The following is a 19886-nucleotide window of genomic DNA, read 5'->3' as shown; positions in this document are numbered from 1 at the left end:
TTTGGCCCTACTTGTCAAATGGTCTTCTACAGAGGCATCCCACAGTAGAGAAGTATTTACCTTGAAAACTTGTCTTATATACTCTACTTTGATTTAAAGTGTTGTTTTGGGGCTGAAGAAATGACTCAGCAGTTAAGAGTGCTTGCTGCTCTTTGGGAGACTGTAGCTCATTTTCAGCACCCACATTGGGTGGTTCACTGTAATTCCAGTTCTAGAGGAGCACATGTCCACTTTGGCATTAGTGGACACCATTACACACACACACACACACACACACACACACACACACACACACACCAAAACCACAATTTTAAAATATTATTTCTTTTCTTGTTCTGCCAATAGTTGAACATTTGACATTTTTTAGTTCTTTTGTTTATCAGTGAAAAATTTATGTTGATGTGAGAGATAATTATTACATGGTTATTTTTCTTTTTAAAATGTGTTTATGGTATTGATCATTTGATTCTGATAAGTTACTGGTTTAGAGTAGATTGATAATATGTACTTTTTTTCCTAGCATGGTGTTAGCTTGTATGTGCAAGATAAAGAAGGATTGTCACCTTTGGATCTTCTAATGAAGGACAGGCCAAATCACGTTGTGTTTAAGAACACTGGTAAGAATAGCTCCACATAGTTCAGCAAGTAGTATTTATTCTGATTAAAATATTGTGGATTTATTTGTTTGAATATCTACAAAGAACTTTTACTTTCACATCTGTTGATTATTTTTATTTTTTGTATTCATAACATCCTGTTTTGTCTTTTTAAAATTATATGTTTAAGAGTTAAGCACAGCCCAAAGGGTTGGCAGTTTATAATTGTTATTTTAAAGCCTTAATGTGCATCCAGAAAATAAGGTCAGCACCCTAAGTAACTGAGAAAAAAGTAACTATTTTACCCACACATTTTAAGACTTAAAAAAAATAACCAGTTTATTTCATAAGTGTCTTCATGTATGTACATATATTGTGGGTGTATGCCTGCATTTGTGTATGAATAGGGATATGCTTATGTGACAAAGTGCACATGTGGAGGTCAGAGTCTCGCCCTGGGTATTGGTTCTTGTCTTTCACCTTGTTTGAGATGCACAGCATCTGCCAAATTAGCTGTTCTCTAAGCTTCTTGGATTCACTTGGTTTTGCCCATCTACTTGTTGGAGTGCTGAGCTTACAGATGCTCACTCCATGTCTGGCTTCTACATGGGTCCTCGGGATTTGAACTTAGGTCCCCACACTTCTGTGGCAAGCACTTTTGCTCACTGAACCATCTCCCAAGGCCTACTTGCACATACTAGCATCACTTCTTCCAATTTCTTTGCCCTTTTGGTTTTGGAAATGTGAATTTACAGGAAAGAAGAAGAGAATTCAGTGGGCTGTTGCACAGTTTTTATCTAAGCTTAGTGAGAACACAGCTTTGCACTACATTGCTCCCGATGATCAAAATTTCATTGTAGAATACTTTTCAGTCTTCCAGAATAAAACTGAAGGCTTATCACAAACTTTCCTCTGATTAAATTAATTAAAGTAAAAGGCTCTTTGTCTAGTCATTGTGATTTTGTGTATCAAGAATGAACTGTGAAAGTTAATGTTAGTCTTGGGTGTGTTAACAGCTGTAATCCCAGCACTTGGGAGGTGGTGTCAGGGTGAGGAGGTCACAGCCATGTTCTGTTTCAATATGAATTCAGAGATCATCTTGTACTCTGGAAATTCAAACTCAATACCCCAATTCCCCTAAAAAAGAAAAGTTAATGTTTGTATAGTAACACATAGTAACTGATACTATGCTCACTTTTATAAACACAGGTATAGTTATAAATCTTACCCTCAGGTTTTCTTGGAAACAAGATAGACATAGCTGCTGCTGATTCACTCAGCTGGAGGTTACATGTCAGCTCTTAGTGAGGGCCAAATACTGTGATATTCACATCAGATTCAGGCTTTCACTCTGATTTGCATTTTCTGAGTTTTAGGATTTCCTAGAATTACATACTGTGCTAATAGAGTCATTTGTAGAGCACTGCAATCCTTCTAAATATGCAGCTAAATTAGTTTCTATTGAGTCATGTTTCAGGTAAACTGATGATTACTTTGTATCTATAATTAGGCTAAATTGTCATTCACTTAAACTATAACAGTATGAAATCTTAATGTTTATTTCAGATCCCACAGAAGTCTATACTTGGGGAGATAACACAAATTTTACTCTGGGTCATGGAAGCCAGAATAGCAAGCATCATCCTGAGCTGGTGGACCTGTTCTCCAGGAGTGGGGTTTATGTCAAGCAGGTATTTTGAGAGATCTTCTGTGTACTTTGAGAGACAAGACAAAGCATTACTATATTTGATAGTTTGGGTTTTTCACATTTTTGCTCGCTCTCTCTTTTTTGTTTTTTTTGTTTTTTGAGACAGGGTTTCCCTGTGGCTTTGGAGGCTGTCCTGAAACTAGCTCTTGTAGACAGGCTGTTCTCAGACTCACAGAGATTCACCTGCCTCTGCCTCCCAAGTGCTGGGATTAAAGGCGTGCACCACCACTGCCTGGCTGAGAGAGTAGAGTGCTTCCCTGACTGGGAATCGAAGCCAGGTGGACGCTGTGAGAAGCTGAATCCTAACCACTAACTAGACCACTAGGGAGCCATTTTTATTCTTTTGAAGGTCTAATAACATCTTAATGACCAAATCCATTAGGAATTTGCTACTTCTGGTTTTTGCTGCATTAGCTTCAGTCATATCAATACTAGACAGAACCCCAGATATATGTGTATGGGGTGTTAAGCCATTTGTTTCTCAAGTGCATGTGTTGCAGATGGGTGTTATTTTTGGTACATGATCCTGAATTCTTAAACGTGAGTGAGTGTGCACTTTCAGCTGGTAACATGTGAAGCTTTTCTCCATGCTGTCTATCCTGGTGAGCGATGTACTTTACTTCACCAACTGTGTCACCGTCAGTGTGCTCCTCCTGTCTAACATTACGTGTGTGTGCGCGCGCATGCGCGCCCGCCCGCATGAGAGCCCAAGCGACACATGCTTAATGTCTTCAATGTTACTCCTCTCTTAAGCTTTATTTTCATTGTATTCTGGGCAATCTTGTAAAGTATTTAAATTTAACAAGCCTGAAAGTCTTATTTTTGCCACTGACACTACTCACTTTAATGCTAAGATTTTTACATTTTATGCCTCAGATCCCATCATTTGAGTTCATCTCTGTCTTATGAGCTATGTTAATCTTTCAGTTACTATAAAGAAATGCCTGGGATTTATTGAAAGGAGGAAAGATTTATTTTGGATCAAGTTGTGGAGTCCATATTTAATTGGCCCTGTTTTGGGGGTCTGGTGAGATGGTACAGCCTGTTGGAGACTATGATGGAAGACACTGCTCTCCTAAGAGCAGCCAAAAAGCAAGTGTGTAGGACACTGGTATTCCATAGTTCTCCTTTGAGGCCATGCCCCTAATGATCTTTAACCTTTCACTAGCCCCACGTATTGGATTTCTACTACCTTTCAGTAACACCAACCTGAGGACCGAACCTTTTACATGATGGGAAGGAAGCAAAGAAAGAAATGGGAAAGAGAAAGACTTAAAAAAATATAAAATTCTTTAAGGCTATATAATGATATTAAAGCTGTATTTGATTACAAAAAACAAAAACAAACCAGAGATCAAAAAAGGACAGTGTTTCTCCAACTGTGCATTATCAAATCTCTCTAAAAATACCTTTTTGATGCTTCTACTATTTTTGTTAATAACAGATTCTGTTTGATAAATCTTATTCTCCATTTTTTACTCTTGCTGTTTGACACCTAATTAAACTGGAAAACAAAGGACAATTATTTTTTTGTCATTGAAGACTGAAAGCTTACATTCCAGTGTTAATCTCCCACTTAATTGTTTGCCCTCCCATGTGAGTGTTTATAGGTATAATTTAAAATGAATATATACGTATTCATTATATATATACATACATATACATATACATATACATACCCCTGGACCCATTATCTAACTTATACAGTTAACAATATTCCTCTTATAAAGATTTTTTTTTTAAGAGTTTTAATAACACAATTCTGTTTTTTTCCTTAGGTGGTGCTTTGCAAATTTCATTCAGTGTTTCTGTCCCAGAAAGGGCAGGTTTATACCTGTGGGCATGGTCGTGGTGGACGGTTAGGCCATGGAGATGAACAGACATGCCTGGTAATTGAGTCATTATATATTAGACATTAGTAAGGTCATGTTGAATTGGAAACATTAGTTAATTTTTTATTCTAATTGTAAATAAAAATAATTTCAAAATTAGTGATAGTTTTAAGAAGTCTGAAATTGAAGACTTAAATAAAAGTGAAAGTATCTCAGAAATATTTGGCATACAGCAAATACTAAGTCAGGAAATATGTGTTATTTATAATATATGTGTATATATAGTATATGTATGTATATGTATATGTAAATTATAGAGTTGAAATTAAAGGTCAGACTAATTGTAAAACCCTTTCTCTGAAGAAACACAAGTTTTTATTTCCTTAAAGTAGTCATGATCTGAAAATGTGAACAATATTTTCTTTATAGTATTAGAATGGTAGTTTTATGATACTGAAACTTAGTGGTAACTGGAAGAAACCTAGTTTATTCTATACCAGGAAAAGGCTGATTTTTTAAAAACAATCTATGAAAGGAAAGAAAGCTACAACATCAATAGTAACTGTTGTTACTTATAGTGAGCCTCACAGTGGTCTCGTCAGCTGCAAGCACTCTTCTACATTTTGTGCATTACAGTGACACTAAGAAAGCAGTCATGTATTGATTGCTTAGTTCTCAGACAAGGAAAATGAGGAAAAGAAAACTTGAAACTTTGATTGAGATCAGATAGCTAGTAACACATATTTCCTGAGCTTTGAGTCCAGGATGAGTAACTGCAAAGAAACAGGGTGGTGTCTGTTTGGTTATTCCTTGAAGGGAAGTTATTTTCTTTCCCTTCCTCCCTAAAATACTGAATAGTGAAGGGCTCTGTCTTAGTTAGGGTTTCTATTGCTGTGAAGAGATACCATGCAAGGCAACTCTTACAATGGAAAATATTACATTGAGGTGGCAGCTTGCAGTTTCAGAGATTTAGTTTATTATCATCATGGTGGGGAGCATGGCAGTGTGCAGGCAGACATGGTGATGGAGAAGGAGCTGCTACATGTTGATATGCAGGCAAGAGGAAGTAAACTGTCTCACTGGGTGTGGCTTGAGCATATATGAGCCCTCAATTCCGCCTTCATAATGGCATACTCCAACAAGAATACACTTACTCCAACAAGGTCATGCCTCCTAATAGTGCCACTCCCTTTGGGGACCATTTTCTTTCAAACCACCACAGGCTCCTTTTTATTCATGCCAGTAAATTTGCATTTGGGATACAGAAAGGACTTAAAGTCACTGGAGCTCCAACAGGTTGGCTAAGCTGGTATTTGGAGGCCTGACATGTTGAGATTGATTCCAGGGGGAGATCCCACAAGTTTTCCTATGACGTCCATACGTGTATCATGTGATGCGTGTCTGCGCACACAGGCAGGTGCATGTGCGCGCGCGCGCACACACACACACACACACACACACACACACACACAGAGAAAAAAATTCAATAAACAGTTTTTAAAAATGTTTTAAAACTCACTTGAATTATTAGATTGACGTTCCCTACTGGTCCTATATCTGTTTTGCTCTTAAATAATATAATTTTAATAGTTTACCTGCCCTTTGATGTGATGTAGACTTTGCCTTTGGAATGGGCAGTCTTTTAGTCAAGCCATTTTGGATGTAGTGTCACAGAGTGTGTGTGCGTTTTTACTATAGACTAGTGTATAATAATCAAATTAACTCCGTTTCCTAGGTTCCCAGGCTTGTGGAAGGATTGATTGGTCACAATTGCTCCCAAGTAGCAGCTGCCAAGGATCACACTGTTGTGTTAACTGAAGATGGGTGTGTTTTTACATTTGGTCTCAACATTTTTCACCAACTAGGAATTATTCCCCCACCTTCCAGCTGTAATGTACCCAGACAGGTAAGCTCCTGTTTGTAACCAATAAGGTGTTTATTTGCTATAAAGTGTATATGGATAACAGATGTAACTTATTAATGAGTAACTGTATTTACTTAGTTAACTTCATCTTCAGTGATATGATACATACTTTTCTGATGTGACCATTGTAGCTTGGGTCCTGGAATTTTGGCTCTCACTAGTAGTAGTGAGAGCATGAAGAAAGGATGGACAGACAGACCTATGTATAGGAAAGCTGGGATCAAGTGGTAGTGTGCTTACTTTGATGGATGGTTACCTACTGCCACCAGCACCCTGGAACCTCAGCATGTGTATTAGGAGCAGCACAGCAGGAAGGATTTCTGGTTTTGGTAGGAGGCCTCTGCATACAGTCTCAGGCTATAAACATCCAGGAGGAGGGGAAGCTGCAGTTGCTAGTCTTTGCCCACACTGGCCAGTTGTTCATAAACACTCATAAAGCTCCGGAGGAAAGCTTTGCCATTGCTCTTGAGCCTTACCCAGGTGAGGCTTTGCCATTCCCTGCAGCTGAGGAATTAGAGCCCTCCACATGGCTGTGCCCATGTCATCAGAACACATTAGCTCGGGACCTCACTCACTCAGGGTTTCCTGTGCTCCCTACATTTTCTTTTTCCATAAGGAAACGACAGTACAGACTAGCATTCATTTGAAGTTAAAAATAAAAGCACTGGAGAGGTTATGCACTTGAAAGATTACCTACTAAATTACCAGAGAGTTAACTTTAAAGATTATAAAAAAATTACTTGTAATTGTGTGTGTGTCTCTGTGTAAATGTGCACCTGAGGACAGGTGCCTTCTGGATGTAGAAAGGAGCTGGAGTTACGGGTGGTTGTAGACTGTCCAACATGGTCCTAGGAACTGAACTCAGGTTCTCTGCAAGCAATATGAGCTCTTATCTCCCGAGCCATCTCAGGAGCCCACAGATTTAACTTTAAAGTGTTTAGAAACAGAGATGAATGTGGTTTGATTTTTCATTCTGTTTTTCCGTTTTTTGGTGCTAGAGATCGCATTCAAGATTCTTGCAAGCTAGACATGATTTTTACTATTTCATTTTACTCTCAGTCCCAGAGTTTTTAGTTTGAAACTTGTTTTCTTTAAAAAGAAATCTATCAATATAGATATACCTGCACAAGCAAGGCACTAAGAAAAAAGTCTTTGCTTTATTAAATGTGTCTCTACTCTAGTGTCATGCCTGCTGACAAGAGAGTATGTGGGTCAAAGTCCACCATTCTCCCACTTCCATCAGCACATGGACACCATCAAAAGGTGCCTGTTTCCCAGACTTAGAAACATGGACTAGGAGGAGTACTCTAAACTAATCTTTTATTAGACTCATCACCCATGACAGATGTTTTCAGTTTAGGATTTATATGTCTTATATGTTAAATTCCCTTATCCTTTAATCCTTTGTATCTAAAATTATTATTGAATTGACAGTTTTAATCAAGCATATAATTCTTTCTCTTTTCTCTTCTGGATTGCAAATGGATCAGCAGTATTACTCCAGGATATTTGGGTGTAGCCTCTAGTTGGATACTTTAAAAAAGATCTGTGTCTTCAACTTATCAGCTTGTGGGTATTTAGTTTTGTGGCATTCTGTAGGAACAGCACGTAGATTGCACTCCTATTTTATCATCATTTTATAGGCACCTTGAAATCCTGGGTTGACAGGGAAGCTTCTATTTCTCAGGGGCCACCTGGCAGTATTTGAAGACAGTTTCAGCAGGAGTGGGATGGTGGTGTTGATGATAGCTAGCTAGTGGGTAGAGTCCATGTGTGCAGAAGACAGCCCTTCATGGGAGAAAATCATCTGTGCTAAAATGTCAACTGTATTACCATTGTGAGACCCTGGATAGAGAAGATTTAAAAATCCCCATTTCTTTTTAAGAATGGTTACTTTGTAAATTTTTTTCTATGGCTGAAATCTGATGATTTGCGTTTTGTACAATGCTAGTTTGAGTTGTTAAAACTGATGCCTGAAAGTGGCTGCATGTGTGTTCTGAGGATCTGGGTCTTGGTGGGAGTGGGGAGATGTGTTAGCAGTTAGATGGCAGAGGTTGTGAGGAGGATGTTTATTACCCGGTGTACTGTGTCTGAGAGAAAATTGCACTAGATTTTAGATATGTAGTCAGCTGAAGTCTTGCTTGTCATTTTCAATAGATACAGGCAAAATACCTGAAAGGAAAGACTGTCATTGGAGTAGCAGCTGGCAGGTTTCATACCGTGCTGTGGACTCGAGAAGCCGTTTACACATTGGGACTGAATGGTGGACAGCTGGGTAAGAAATCTCCCATGCAATATCTAAAAACTACAGTATAATCTTAGAATAGATATCTTATGGTTTGCTTATTTGTGTAAATTTTTAGGTCACTTACTGGATCCCAATGGAGAAAAGTGTGTCACTACCCCCCGTCAAGTCTCTGCCCTTCATCATAAGGATATTTCTGTGTCTTTGGTAGCTGCAAGTGATGGCGCCACTGTCTGTGTGACCACAAGGGGAGATATTTACTTACTTGCAGACTACCAATGCAAGAAGATGGCAACTAAGTATGTGTGTTTCTGGAAAAGAAGCCTGTCATTATAAGCTATAAGAATTCAGCTCTCCAGCTGTTCACTGACTGCTAGGTTCATGCTGTGCTTTGTGAGAAGACAGAATGGAAGGGAAAATTTCATGGTTTTCTTTGATGACTTTTTTGTTTTTTTGATAAGGATCCAATGGATATATAACAGTTTGCTAATTATAAAATAATATTTTTGAATCATATGTAACATAAGATATGTCCCAAAAGGTTTAGTTTTCTTCTTAATGTAACTGTTACACAGAATGAGACTAATCCTCATTCTTGGTTTATAACATGGTCGCTATATCATCTGTAGACTTTAATATCTTATATACTATTTATTAAAAACAATTGTTTATCATAAACACTCTATCTAGGCTCACTCTTTACATCTTAGTGGTATGCTGCTTATCCTTGTATAGTGTAGCCTGTTGTGTTTAGCATGCCGTGGCAACCTGCAGTAAACTAGCTGTTACTTGAGATATCAGAGACTGAGAATCAAATTTAGGCATAGGTGCACATGCCAATTGTAGCTCTCTGCCTTTCACTTATACATGTTCTCATAGTATTACACCTGTGATTTTGTTTAGAGTGATACAGAGAGCAGGTATTTAAAAATAATTGTAAAGTAATTTGTGTTTCTGATACATTTCAGTCTTTAGTAGTTGATTAACCCACATCTGATTTGACAGTATATTGTTTTAGGTCCTTCCAAAGTATTCACCTGTTGTAGAGAAATCTTTTTTTTTTTCAGACTGATATTTAAGAGCCATATTTGAGCAGTGCTTCATTCTATCGTATTTATTAGAGTAGGGAATACAGGCATGGAAATATTTTTTTGCCCAACTATAACTTATTCCTGGAAAAATATAACTTGGAAACATAGAGAACATGTTCTTGCTTGTGCATGATAGTGATGCTGAGATAGGGACTTCTTCAGGTTGTTAACGTGAAGCAGCTCTGAGCTGAAAGTGTTACACCCAGGTGGCACAGCCTGTCTTCCCTATCGGACGTTGATTGTAGCTTGCATTTTTGTATCAGAATCATGAACATGTGATCACCTGTGTTTCTTAGAACTAATTAAATAAGGTGTGAGTTGACTTGTGGAATGTTAAATTGTAGTTTTATTAACATTTGTAAAACATTTAAAAGTTTTTCCTGAACATATTACGTTGTATAACTATACCTTCCTTCCAAATTTTCACTAAGAAATTGTTTTGATGCAGATTAAATTAGTACATGATAACTTTGAAACTAGTATTTTTTGTCAAAGCAGGTAAACTTTCTGAGAGGTTAGACAGTTGTAGAATAGCGGCAGTTGTAGGGCTGGCTCTATACTGTGTTCTGCATATCAGACATACAGAAAAGCAAATGTGTGCCTGATGGATGAGGTATTAGCCGCGGTGATGACTTTCATGGTATGTGTGACTTTAGGATTGGCCATATTTAGGCATTTTTGTCTTATTTTTAATTTTTTTATGTTAAGATATGGATATACTTAGGAGCTGATAGAGTTCCAGTGAAAGAACCTTCAAGTGAGTATTTACCTTAGCCAAGTGGGGTTTGGGTAAGTAGAGGCTTTGAAAGGAGAGATGTGCTGTAGGAAGAAAGATCTGCCTGGGAGGGCTGCAGTGAGTTGAGGTGGAATCTTTCTATTTTCCTTGTCAATAATTGTTTGAATAATATTTCTATAAAATTAATCATGTGTGCTTTAGAGAATGCTAATTTATAATTTTTTTTTTTTTCCACTCAGACAGCTAAACTTGAAAAAGGTTCTTGTGTCTGGAGGTTGTATGGAATACAAGGTTGATCCTGAACATTTGACAGAAAATGGGGGTCAGAAAATATGCATCCTTGCTATGGATGGAGCTGGAAGGGTGAGTATCTATGTTAAGGACAAAGTAATGTGATTTGTGTAGATGTGATAATGTGGAGTGTAGTGCCTGGTTTTTGATGGTTACTACTGATGCTCCTTCCCTTCTTTGACATCCTAGTGTAGAACTTGGGTTCCAGAGACACACAGGACTGTCTCTAACTCAATGGTGCACAGTAATGTTGCTGAACGGCAGCTTAAAGCTTCACTTGCTGTTCTTAAAATAAGTAGTTTGAATTATTTGATATGTAAACTGAATATCCGTAAACAGTGTTGAAAGTTGTAGAAAGAAGATAATGTCATATAATCATTTTTATATCAGTAAACATGCAATATATTACACATTTGGGCCATAATTGAAAAGATTGTCCCCAAATGTATGTATCGTCTATGTGTGTAGAGATTATGATGCCATTTATTCTTTTAAATGTATAAATAATGTGCTTCTAGGTCTTATCTCTTAACTGTAATTTCATTCCTGTACAAATATATCAATGCATTTCTCTAACAGAATGGCTGGTTTAAGTGTTTTTAATTTTTAAGTTATTTGTGTGTGAGCACATGCTGTGGTACACTTCTATGGAGGCCAGAGGAAAAGTTGTGGGAATTCCTCTCTTTATATTGAACTTAGGTCATCAGGCTGGCCAGCAAGCATTTTTAACTGGGAGCCCATTTCACCAGCTCTACCTAAATTTTTTTTTTTTAATGATAAAGACATGCTTAATACAGGCTCATAATTATATTATAAAATACAGATATTTTAAATTTTAAATAGTATTATGAAGTTTAAATATATTTAACATTACATTTAACTTTTATATATTAGTAATACTGATAAAAATCACATGCTGGTTAAGAAAACAGTTTTCTTCTCATAAAATAATGACAGGATAAGATATTTGTGAGTTTTAAATAGTGATATGAAGCTTGAAATTTTAAAAATTGAAGAATCACGTCTGGGCATGTTTGTCAGAACCACAGAGTGCCCCTTCCTTCCTCCTGAAACACCGAAGACTTTAGACAGGCACAATGGTGCTTTCCTGTAGTCCTAGCACACTGGAGACTGAGGCAGAGACGTTGTGTTGGAGTCCATGCTGGCTGCATAGGAAGATGCAGTATAGCTTGGGCTGCTTAGAAAACCCTGTTTCAACCCTGCCCCTCAAAGATAAACAGACACAACAAGATGGAATTGCAAAGCTCCACCTCCTGGTGTGTGTACAGGCACAAGTTGCAGCCATTATTTTCAAAAATTGATTATGAGGACTCAGACTTTTGGAAATCATCAGTTTTAGCTGGATATGGTGAACCACTCTTTAATCCCAGTGCATAGGACAGTGAGGCCAGTGTTCAGACTAGCCTGGACTGTATAATAGGCTCCTGTCTTAAAACAAGTCAATAGCTCCTCCTTTGCTATCAGCAGTTTCAAACGTAGAAGGTGACATGTGACCAGACACAGGTGCTGCACCTGTAGATAAGGTTGTGCAGGACAGCCCAGCACCCTCCCCTTACATCCTTCAGTACGTTAGCAGTACTCCCTAACCTATTCCCAGGACTGCTAGGAGTCACTAAACTGGGGTCACTTATTTATTTAAGACTTTGTTTTAGCTATACAATTAAGTATATCTTCTTTTTATCCTTAGGAGTGAATTGGAATGAGTTTGGTAATTACATTAAAGTGTTGGCTCTAGCATTTTGGTGTGCTAATAATACTTCAGCGGGACTGTTTGCCCTAAGCAACTCATATGGGAAACAGCATCTCCTTCAGGGGAGTGCCACGGGAACTCATTTAATATTTCATGTTGTTCAGTCTACTTTCCTGAAAGGTGTAGTTCTCCAACATCATCTTGATTTTTGTAGTATCTCTCTCTTTGTTTTCTTTTTTTAAAAGATTTATTTTATATGCAGTGTGTTTTTCCTGCATCTCTTTTATATGGAACAATAATCATCAAAACACACATGTTAAGGATTTTATTTTGACAGCGCCAATTTTAAATTCAAATTTGGTTGTTGTGATGCTGTGTTGCTTTATATTGTGCTGTGGTTTGATTTCATTGTAGGTGTTTTGCTGGAGATCACTTAGCAGTTCTCTGAAGCAGTGCCGATGGGCTTATCCACGCCAGGTGTCAATCTCCGATATTGCTTTAAATAGAAATGAAATTCTGTTTGTCACACAGGATGGGGAAGGATTTAAAGGGAAATGGTTTGAAGACAAAAGAAAAACTTCTGAAAAGAAAGGTCAGTTTGTATGATTGTACTTCCGTGCTCTAGTCAGCCTTTGATGCGATGGTACCACTAAGGTTACCCCTACATTTGTGGATTTGCCTGGTTAGTCCAGTGTCTATCTCCTATAGACAGAAGGTCACTCATGGCACAGGGCATGGGTATCTCTCTATGTTGCTAGTGTTTAATGTATTCCCTGGCACGTCATGGTCCTTCATTACTCTTGAATCAATGAATTAGTTGTTACATGTTTACAGTATATCTTACAAACATTCATGATTACTCTGAGAGTTATATACTGCTTAAAATTATTAAATATAAAAGGAATTTTACATAATATTGATTTGTTTTATTTCTTTATAGATGCCTCAAGTCTGTAAAGATTCGAGGTGCACTGACTGTGCTAGATACAGGGCAGGGTTTGGTTTTTTTTGTTTGTTTTTGTTTTTTAAAGATTTTATTTATTTATTATGTATACAACATTCTGCTTCCATGTATATCTGCACATCAGAAGACAGCACCAGATTTCATAACGGATGGTTGTGAGCCACCATGTGGTTGCTGGGAATTGAACTCGGGACCTCTGGAAGAGCAGTCAGTGCTCTTAACCTCTGAGCCATCTCTCCAGCCCCCAGGGCAGGGTTTTAATGATTAAAAATGTGGGAGACAAGCCCCCTCATAGCTTATGGAGTGCAGAGACACCTTTTATTTAAAGTTCCCTGAGGTAGATAACTAGTACAATGTGCATGTGGGTTTCTTATGAGTGTAGGGATGGGAATAACAGTAGTAGAGGAAGCATAGCAAAATCCAGGAGACTGAAGTAGACTACATTTGAAAGTGTAACCAGAGCACAGGTCTGTCTTGTAAGAAGATTTGCGAGTCTTTAGATTTACGCCACTCTTTTAGTGGTCTGATAGAATCCATGGCCTCATGCTCCCAGCTGCTCTTCAGGGTTTTCACCCCATGCCCCTTCCTGTACCAAGTTGTACTACTCCTATCTTAGATTTTTTATTTTAATTGTTCCTTTCCCCTCTCCTAATTGATTGCTATAGTTCCAATTTATACCATCTTTTATTATTTCTGTGTGTGGAATTAAAGTAATAAGAGTCTTTATGTATATTCTCTGATTTAAACTTTTATTTTCTGCTGCAGCCAGAATAATGACTAGTGTAGTCATTTCTCTAAGGTATGATTTCCTTGCTAGATTAAACTTTTGAGGGTAGGGACATTTCTGTCCTACTGACTCTTGATTGCCCTGTATTGGTGATCACTGAGTCACAGTGGCACTGTATGATCATTCCAGTATTTGCTCAGTCCCTACAAGAGAAAGGGAGAAACTTGTGATGACACTTAGGTTCATACCAAGCTAATATGGATAGAGCTACCAGTGTGAAAGGTGACTTCAGTTGCAGTGTGGAAAGTGTTTGTTGGGAGAAGAAATTGTGGCTAATACTGAAAATTCTCTGTATGTAATAAGTATGCAGCATCTAATCTGAGTTGAAGATGGACTAAATTCCTCAGAAGGACTTCATGTGTACTTTTATATTTTTCAAATCATTTTTTTATTCCAGTTACTCCTAAGTCTTTTTAGTGATTTCATTGCAGCCTTGATTAATGATAGTTCATTTATTTTCTTTTTAGCAGACATTTTACCAAACCTGCATCATTCCTCATCAGATGTGTCTTGTGTGTCTGATACAAATAGTGTGTATGAAAGAATTCGACTGGAGAAACTTCCTTTTGCACATAGAGCTGTTAGTGTCAGCACAGATGCAAGTGGGTGCAACTTTGCAATCCTACAGTCAGACCCTAAAACAAGGTATAATCGTCTTTAATCCGTTTTATTTGTAAAAGGAATAATCACTAGACCTTCTTCTGTTTTCAGTAGCTCCTGATGAAAATTAAATTGAGGAGCTGTTACCAAGATCTAGACAGCTTTAACAAATGAGTGTGTTACAAAGGAGATCAGAAGGGAGTGCTTGTTACACTGGGGATAGTGTGTTTCCCCGAGTTTATAACCTGATTTTGAAAACATTCAGGTAAAATGCACATGGCTACGTAGGGTCTGTCTTTAGTACATGTTTGACTCCGGGTTCTCAGATTCTGAAGAATGGATTATAAATATTTCTTAGGTGGTACAAAAGTTCCTGACTCTTAAATGTGATAATTGATAAAAGAGGTGGTATGGTCACATGTTGGGTAAAGTCCCAGGGAACATGTTCTAACTACATTAGTAGAGGGAGAAGATAAAATCAGTGGCATTTGAGAGGGGGTGGGTGGGAGCGGGGCTGGAAGTCAGGTGACTATCCTTTCTGGTTTGCCCAGGGTCCCAGTTTAGCACTGAAAGTGTCATAAGCTGGGAAACCCCCAGTGCAAGGCAGAGCAAGAACATTAATTGCCTTCCTTGGTAGAGTGAAATGTAGATGAACAGGGCTTGATTACAGGCATACAGCACTCATGTTTGTAAAATGATTGTATATAGATTTTTCACTTGCATGAGTAACTATCCTTGATCTATGACTTTATTTGCTTGGTTCCTGTTTTTTTTCTTCACTTGTAAAATAAGTTTTGTAAAAAAGGAAAAACTTGGGGACTTTTCTTATTTTTATTGTTTTCAGTTATGTTGTTTAAACATTATAGAAAAACATTAAATGTTTCTAGAATATTTAAACAATTTTTTTGGGTGATATTCTGGTATTTAGTAAGTGCCAGAGTTGAACATTTCTACGTTTAAGTAAAGCATTTCTTTTCAAGGGAATCAGCTTGGGATCCATTTCTGTGTTTTCTTCAAAGTAGTAATTATCTTTGTTTCATTTCTAGTCTTTATGAAATTCCAGTTGTGTCTTCATCCTCCTTTTTTGAAGAATTTGGCAAGCTCCTGAGGGAAACAGATGAAATGGACAACATCCACGATGTGACATTTCAAGTTGGGAACAGACTCTTCCCTGCTCATAAATACGTGTTAGCAGTACGCTCTGACTTCTTCCAGAAGCTGTTTCTTTCAGATGGCACTCCTTCAGAACTGACAGATGTGTACCGGAAAGATGAAGATGCTGCAGGGTGCCATCTCTTCGTGGTGGAGAAAGTCCATCCTGACTTGTTCGAATACCTCTTACAGTTCATGTATACAGATACTTGTGACTTCTTAACTCATGGCTTCAAACCAAGAATCCTCATGAACAAAAAGCCAGAAGACTGTAAGGGCTCCTCAGATTCTCATATGAATAAAATGAATTGCCACATGGATGATAACCAGAAGGCAGCATTTGAGGTTTACAAAAGCAACCAAGCTCATACAATTAGTGAAAGGCAGAAAAGCAAACACAAATCTTCCAAAAAGGGAAAAGGTGTTGGGGAAGATGATCCTGTAAGGATGTTGCAAAATGTTGCAAAGAAATTTGGCCTCAGTAATTTGAGTAGCAGGTACAGTTCTCATCCTCTGTTTTTGAGTTTACCTCATTCAAAGTCCTCCTTTGAAGTATTTGTTGCCTTTTCTTTCTTTCTTTCCTTCCAGTTCCCTCTCTGCTTCCCCTTACTTCTGTCTTGGGGGAGAGGGATGTGGATATGTACCTTTCTCTCAGTGCTGTTTTCTGGTACAGTTACCACTTAGGAACTTCCTTGTTAAACTAAAGAACAGAAAGGTTGCTGGTGGGTTTCAGGTGCTATGCCATGAGTGTCTAACAGGGAGAGTGCTAAGTCCTATTGTGTTTTGGAAAATCTTAGGTTTCAGAAAGATCTATGTGTATGCTTCATCTCTCTGCTTATCCAGGCCCAGGGCAGGCTTCTATGGATCTCAGTTTCTCAGTTTGTAAAGTCCTTGTGTTGTTGATAAAGACTTGCCACTGAGTTACTGAGGTGTCTCATGGTACCTGCCACATTATGAACCAGCAGTAATATGCTCTTTCTCTCACAAGGCTTTCATATGAAGCTGCTTGTGCTGGAATAAACGTTGTTATGGATTTGGGGCAGGGAAGATTGTGCACTGTGATTCCTATTAGAAAACATGGAAATACTGTTACAGCTTTGATATGTGACTTGTCAGTAATGATATTAAACATTTTAAATTCTAATTAAGACTGATTTATTATAGCTTGAAATTAGGTTTGTTGATACATTCTGGGACAATGACATAGCTGTGTTTACCTGTAAGCCTGACTGAATTTTGTTGTGTGTTGGTTGTAGTAGAAGACTATATCCACCTGTTGTCAATTTATATTTTTCCTTGATAGGTTAGATGGAGTCAGATTTGAAAATGAAAAAATTAATGTTATTGCGAAGAAAACTGGTAATAAACTGAAGCTAAGTCAGAAAAAATGGTAAGTTAGTAAATGAGGATCAGCTTTGCATATTTAGATTTTTGGTTTATAAGACAGAAGTAGAGCTGCTTGCAGCTGTCATGAGAAGGGAGACACCATTTACCTCTTACCTCTGCTGCTTCTGGGAGGCTGAGTCAGACAAAGCACTAACTGCTCAAGTCTGCTGTATTCAGAAGAAGAGAAGGATTTTAACTGTTGCTTTTTCTTCAGTTGTGAGTCTTACAAATAGGATTTTATGCAGATACCCCACAATCAGTTTATTTTCATTATGATTGTTTTGCTTAGTATGCTTTTTTCTAGAATAAATATATTATATATATTGCTAAAAGTTTTGTGTTAGATACTTTATGGGTGCTAAAGTCCTGAAGAAAGAGAAACTGAAAACTTCTTGATTACCTGGCTTGCAGTAAGTTGTTCAAATAAGAGAATTAAAGGGCTTTGAGTGTGCCACTGACTGTCACTAATACCTTGCCTGCAATAAAAAGGAAAATCAAGTGGAAGGTTTTTAAGTTTTAATATTCAGTACTCTTTAAAACATTTAAAATGATTTGGCTACTATTGTCTTTGCTGAGCTAGTGAGAGACGAGTTGCATGCATATCCATGAGTGTTTTTGCTCTTGCCAGTGTTTGACTAATATTAAAGTTAAGCCAAATCCTTAGGCTTTTTCACCCCTCTGTAAATATGCAACAAATTGATCTTTGTTTGATTAAACTTTTTTTTTTCCAGTTCATTTCTGTATGATGTTACCATGAAGTCCGTGGATGGAAAAGAGTTCCCCTGCCATAAATGTGTGCTCTGTGCAAGACTCGGTAGGTGGCATCTTATTAGCTGCTGAGTCCTTTGTTGGGTTCTGCTTCCCTGTTCTCACTGCACTGTTTTTCTTCCAGAGTATTTCCACAGCATGCTGAGCAGCTCATGGATTGAGGTGAGGTGTAAATGGAGAGTATGTAGGCATTCCTGCATATACTGGGGGCTAGGGAGCTATACAGTAAGACATTCAGAATTGGAACTTGGTATTTTGGGTTAGTTCTTCATTTTGTTTGTGTTACATTATGTGTGTTTAGGTTTGTTAGAAAATACTAACATTTGGAAGTTAAAATTATTACCATAAAGCTGCTAAAAACCACACTGTCACCACATTATTGAGACACACATTAGAACTGTCCTTGTATGTTTTGTATTTTGAATTTTCTATATTCCCCTTTTTTGGGTTATGTTTTAAAATTAAGTGTCTCATTTTAGATTTATATTTTATAGATTCTTCCAAGGATCTTTGATATGATGTCCTCTCTAAAGTTTTCATAGTAATAACTCAGCTTAGCATATGATAGTATTTTGTGGTTTCAAATTAATGAGTTTATTTTGTCTTATGTCTCATAGGCCTCCAGTTGTGCAGCTCTGGAGATGCCAATAGAGTCTGAGATTCTGAAAGTTGTTTTGGACTACCTCTATACTGATGAAGCTTTGGTGATAAAAGGTACTAAGAGGAGGAAATTTAGCCAGTTTGGCTATAAGAGGAAAATGATAAAATCTACATGGATCAGTTTCCTCTTGTCCTGTCTTTAGAAGCTTAATTTAAGATGAGTAACAAATGGTAATCAAGTAGAAAATTTACATTTTCATTGCCCCAAATCATTCTTTTTAGAATCGTGTGTCATGCTTGAAATTAGTGTTAGAAGTTTTATCTCTCTAGCTACTCTGTTAAGATCGATGAATACAAGGAGTGTAATTTTTGACAAACTCTCTTTGAAGTGTGTTCACCTAAGAGCTAGATTCTGAAGATTTCTGTACCTGATGGGTAGCTGAGACTTTCAAATGTGTATTTGAAATGACTAATATATTTTAAAAAGAAATGTATGTATTTTAAAAACATGTTTACATCCAGTAAATTACACATTTCTAAAGTACATATCTGTTATTTGTTAAAATTTAAAATTGTGCCCTTGTTATCATTTTCAAATTGTAACGTATTTTCACCTGTAGATTAATGTGAGAAAGCTGCCATTTTAACAGTACCCTGAGTATAGGGTATGAGGTGTGAGTCCATAGTTTTACTCTGTTGTTTTTTGTGTATAGACTTTGCAATTACTTCCTTTGTTAAAATAATTATTCCCAGAATTCTTTCTTCCACTATTTTAAGTGGAAGTGTTTTCTTTATTTCTTTTTTAAAGTACGTGTGTGTGTGTGTGTGTGTGTGTGTGTGTGTGTGTGTGTGTGTGTGTTTAGAAAAAGTGGTACTTTTTACTGTGTATAAGTCAGACATTCTAGTAGCCTTTTGTATTGAAATAATCACTTCAGGCTGATCATTTTATGGTCCCATTGTGAGAATGTATGAGCTACGTGTGGTTAGTGGTTAATGTTAATTGTCAAATAAACAGAAATAGAATTAACCAGGAGGGAGATGGGTCTCTGGACACATATGTCTGCCTGCTGGGATTATCCTAATTATGGTAATGGAGATAGGAAGAACATTTATTAATTAAGGTAGAAGAACCGTCCACTGTGGGGGACACCATTCCCTGGACAGGGTCCTGGATTGTCTGAATAGGAAAGGAGGCCTGAGCAGCACATGCATCCTTTGCTTTCTTCTCACTGGTTGCGTTGTCTCCAGCAACTTTTAAGGTCCTGCTTCCCTGACTTCCCTACTGTGATAGGCTGGGCCTCGAATCAAGCCAGAGTAAACCATTGCTTTAGTTTTCTTTGTTTTGTTTTGTTTTTGTTTTTTTTCATAGTAATAGGAAGAGAACTGTTAGATACCAAGGCTTTTAGTGGATTTTTTTTTCTAGTTGTCTACCTAAGAGATACAGATAGTTTGATGTGTTCACAATTTATTGTATTGTCTGTCTGACATATAGAAA

The 19886-nt window shown here is 37.4% G+C and overlaps 1 protein-coding gene across 4 annotated transcripts in view; it reads left to right on the top strand.

Moving 5' to 3' along the window:
* The window catches only part of LOC100751546 (inhibitor of Bruton tyrosine kinase), a 61806-nt gene that overhangs the window by 11461 nt on the left and 30459 nt on the right, over positions 1-19886 (top strand). For 2 of the 4 annotated variants that reach the window (XM_027411025.2, XM_027411027.2), the window contains exons 3-16: positions 521-617; positions 2163-2287; positions 4083-4193; positions 5872-6042; positions 8218-8335; positions 8424-8604; positions 10372-10495; positions 12549-12726; positions 14356-14530; positions 15532-16134; positions 16941-17027; positions 17755-17837; positions 17916-17953; positions 18409-18505. In XM_027411025.2, the coding sequence (XP_027266826.1) occupies positions 521-617; positions 2163-2287; positions 4083-4193; positions 5872-6042; positions 8218-8335; positions 8424-8604; positions 10372-10495; positions 12549-12726; positions 14356-14530; positions 15532-16134; positions 16941-17027; positions 17755-17837; positions 17916-17953; positions 18409-18505 (2188 nt within the window). Of the gene's footprint in view, positions 1-520; positions 618-2162; positions 2288-4082; positions 4194-5871; positions 6043-8217; positions 8336-8423; positions 8605-10371; positions 10496-12548; positions 12727-14352; positions 14531-15531; positions 16135-16940; positions 17028-17754; positions 17838-17915; positions 17954-18408; positions 18506-19886 lie in introns of all 4 variants that reach the window. The other 2 variants (XM_027411026.2, XM_027411024.2) reach the window with 1 other exon arrangement.

Source organism: Cricetulus griseus, chromosome 4, assembly GCF_003668045.3.
Source record: "Cricetulus griseus strain 17A/GY chromosome 4, alternate assembly CriGri-PICRH-1.0, whole genome shotgun sequence".
NCBI classification, from domain to species: Eukaryota; Metazoa; Chordata; class Mammalia; order Rodentia; family Cricetidae; genus Cricetulus; species Cricetulus griseus.
This window is presented reverse-complemented; position numbering and strand designations above follow the sequence as displayed.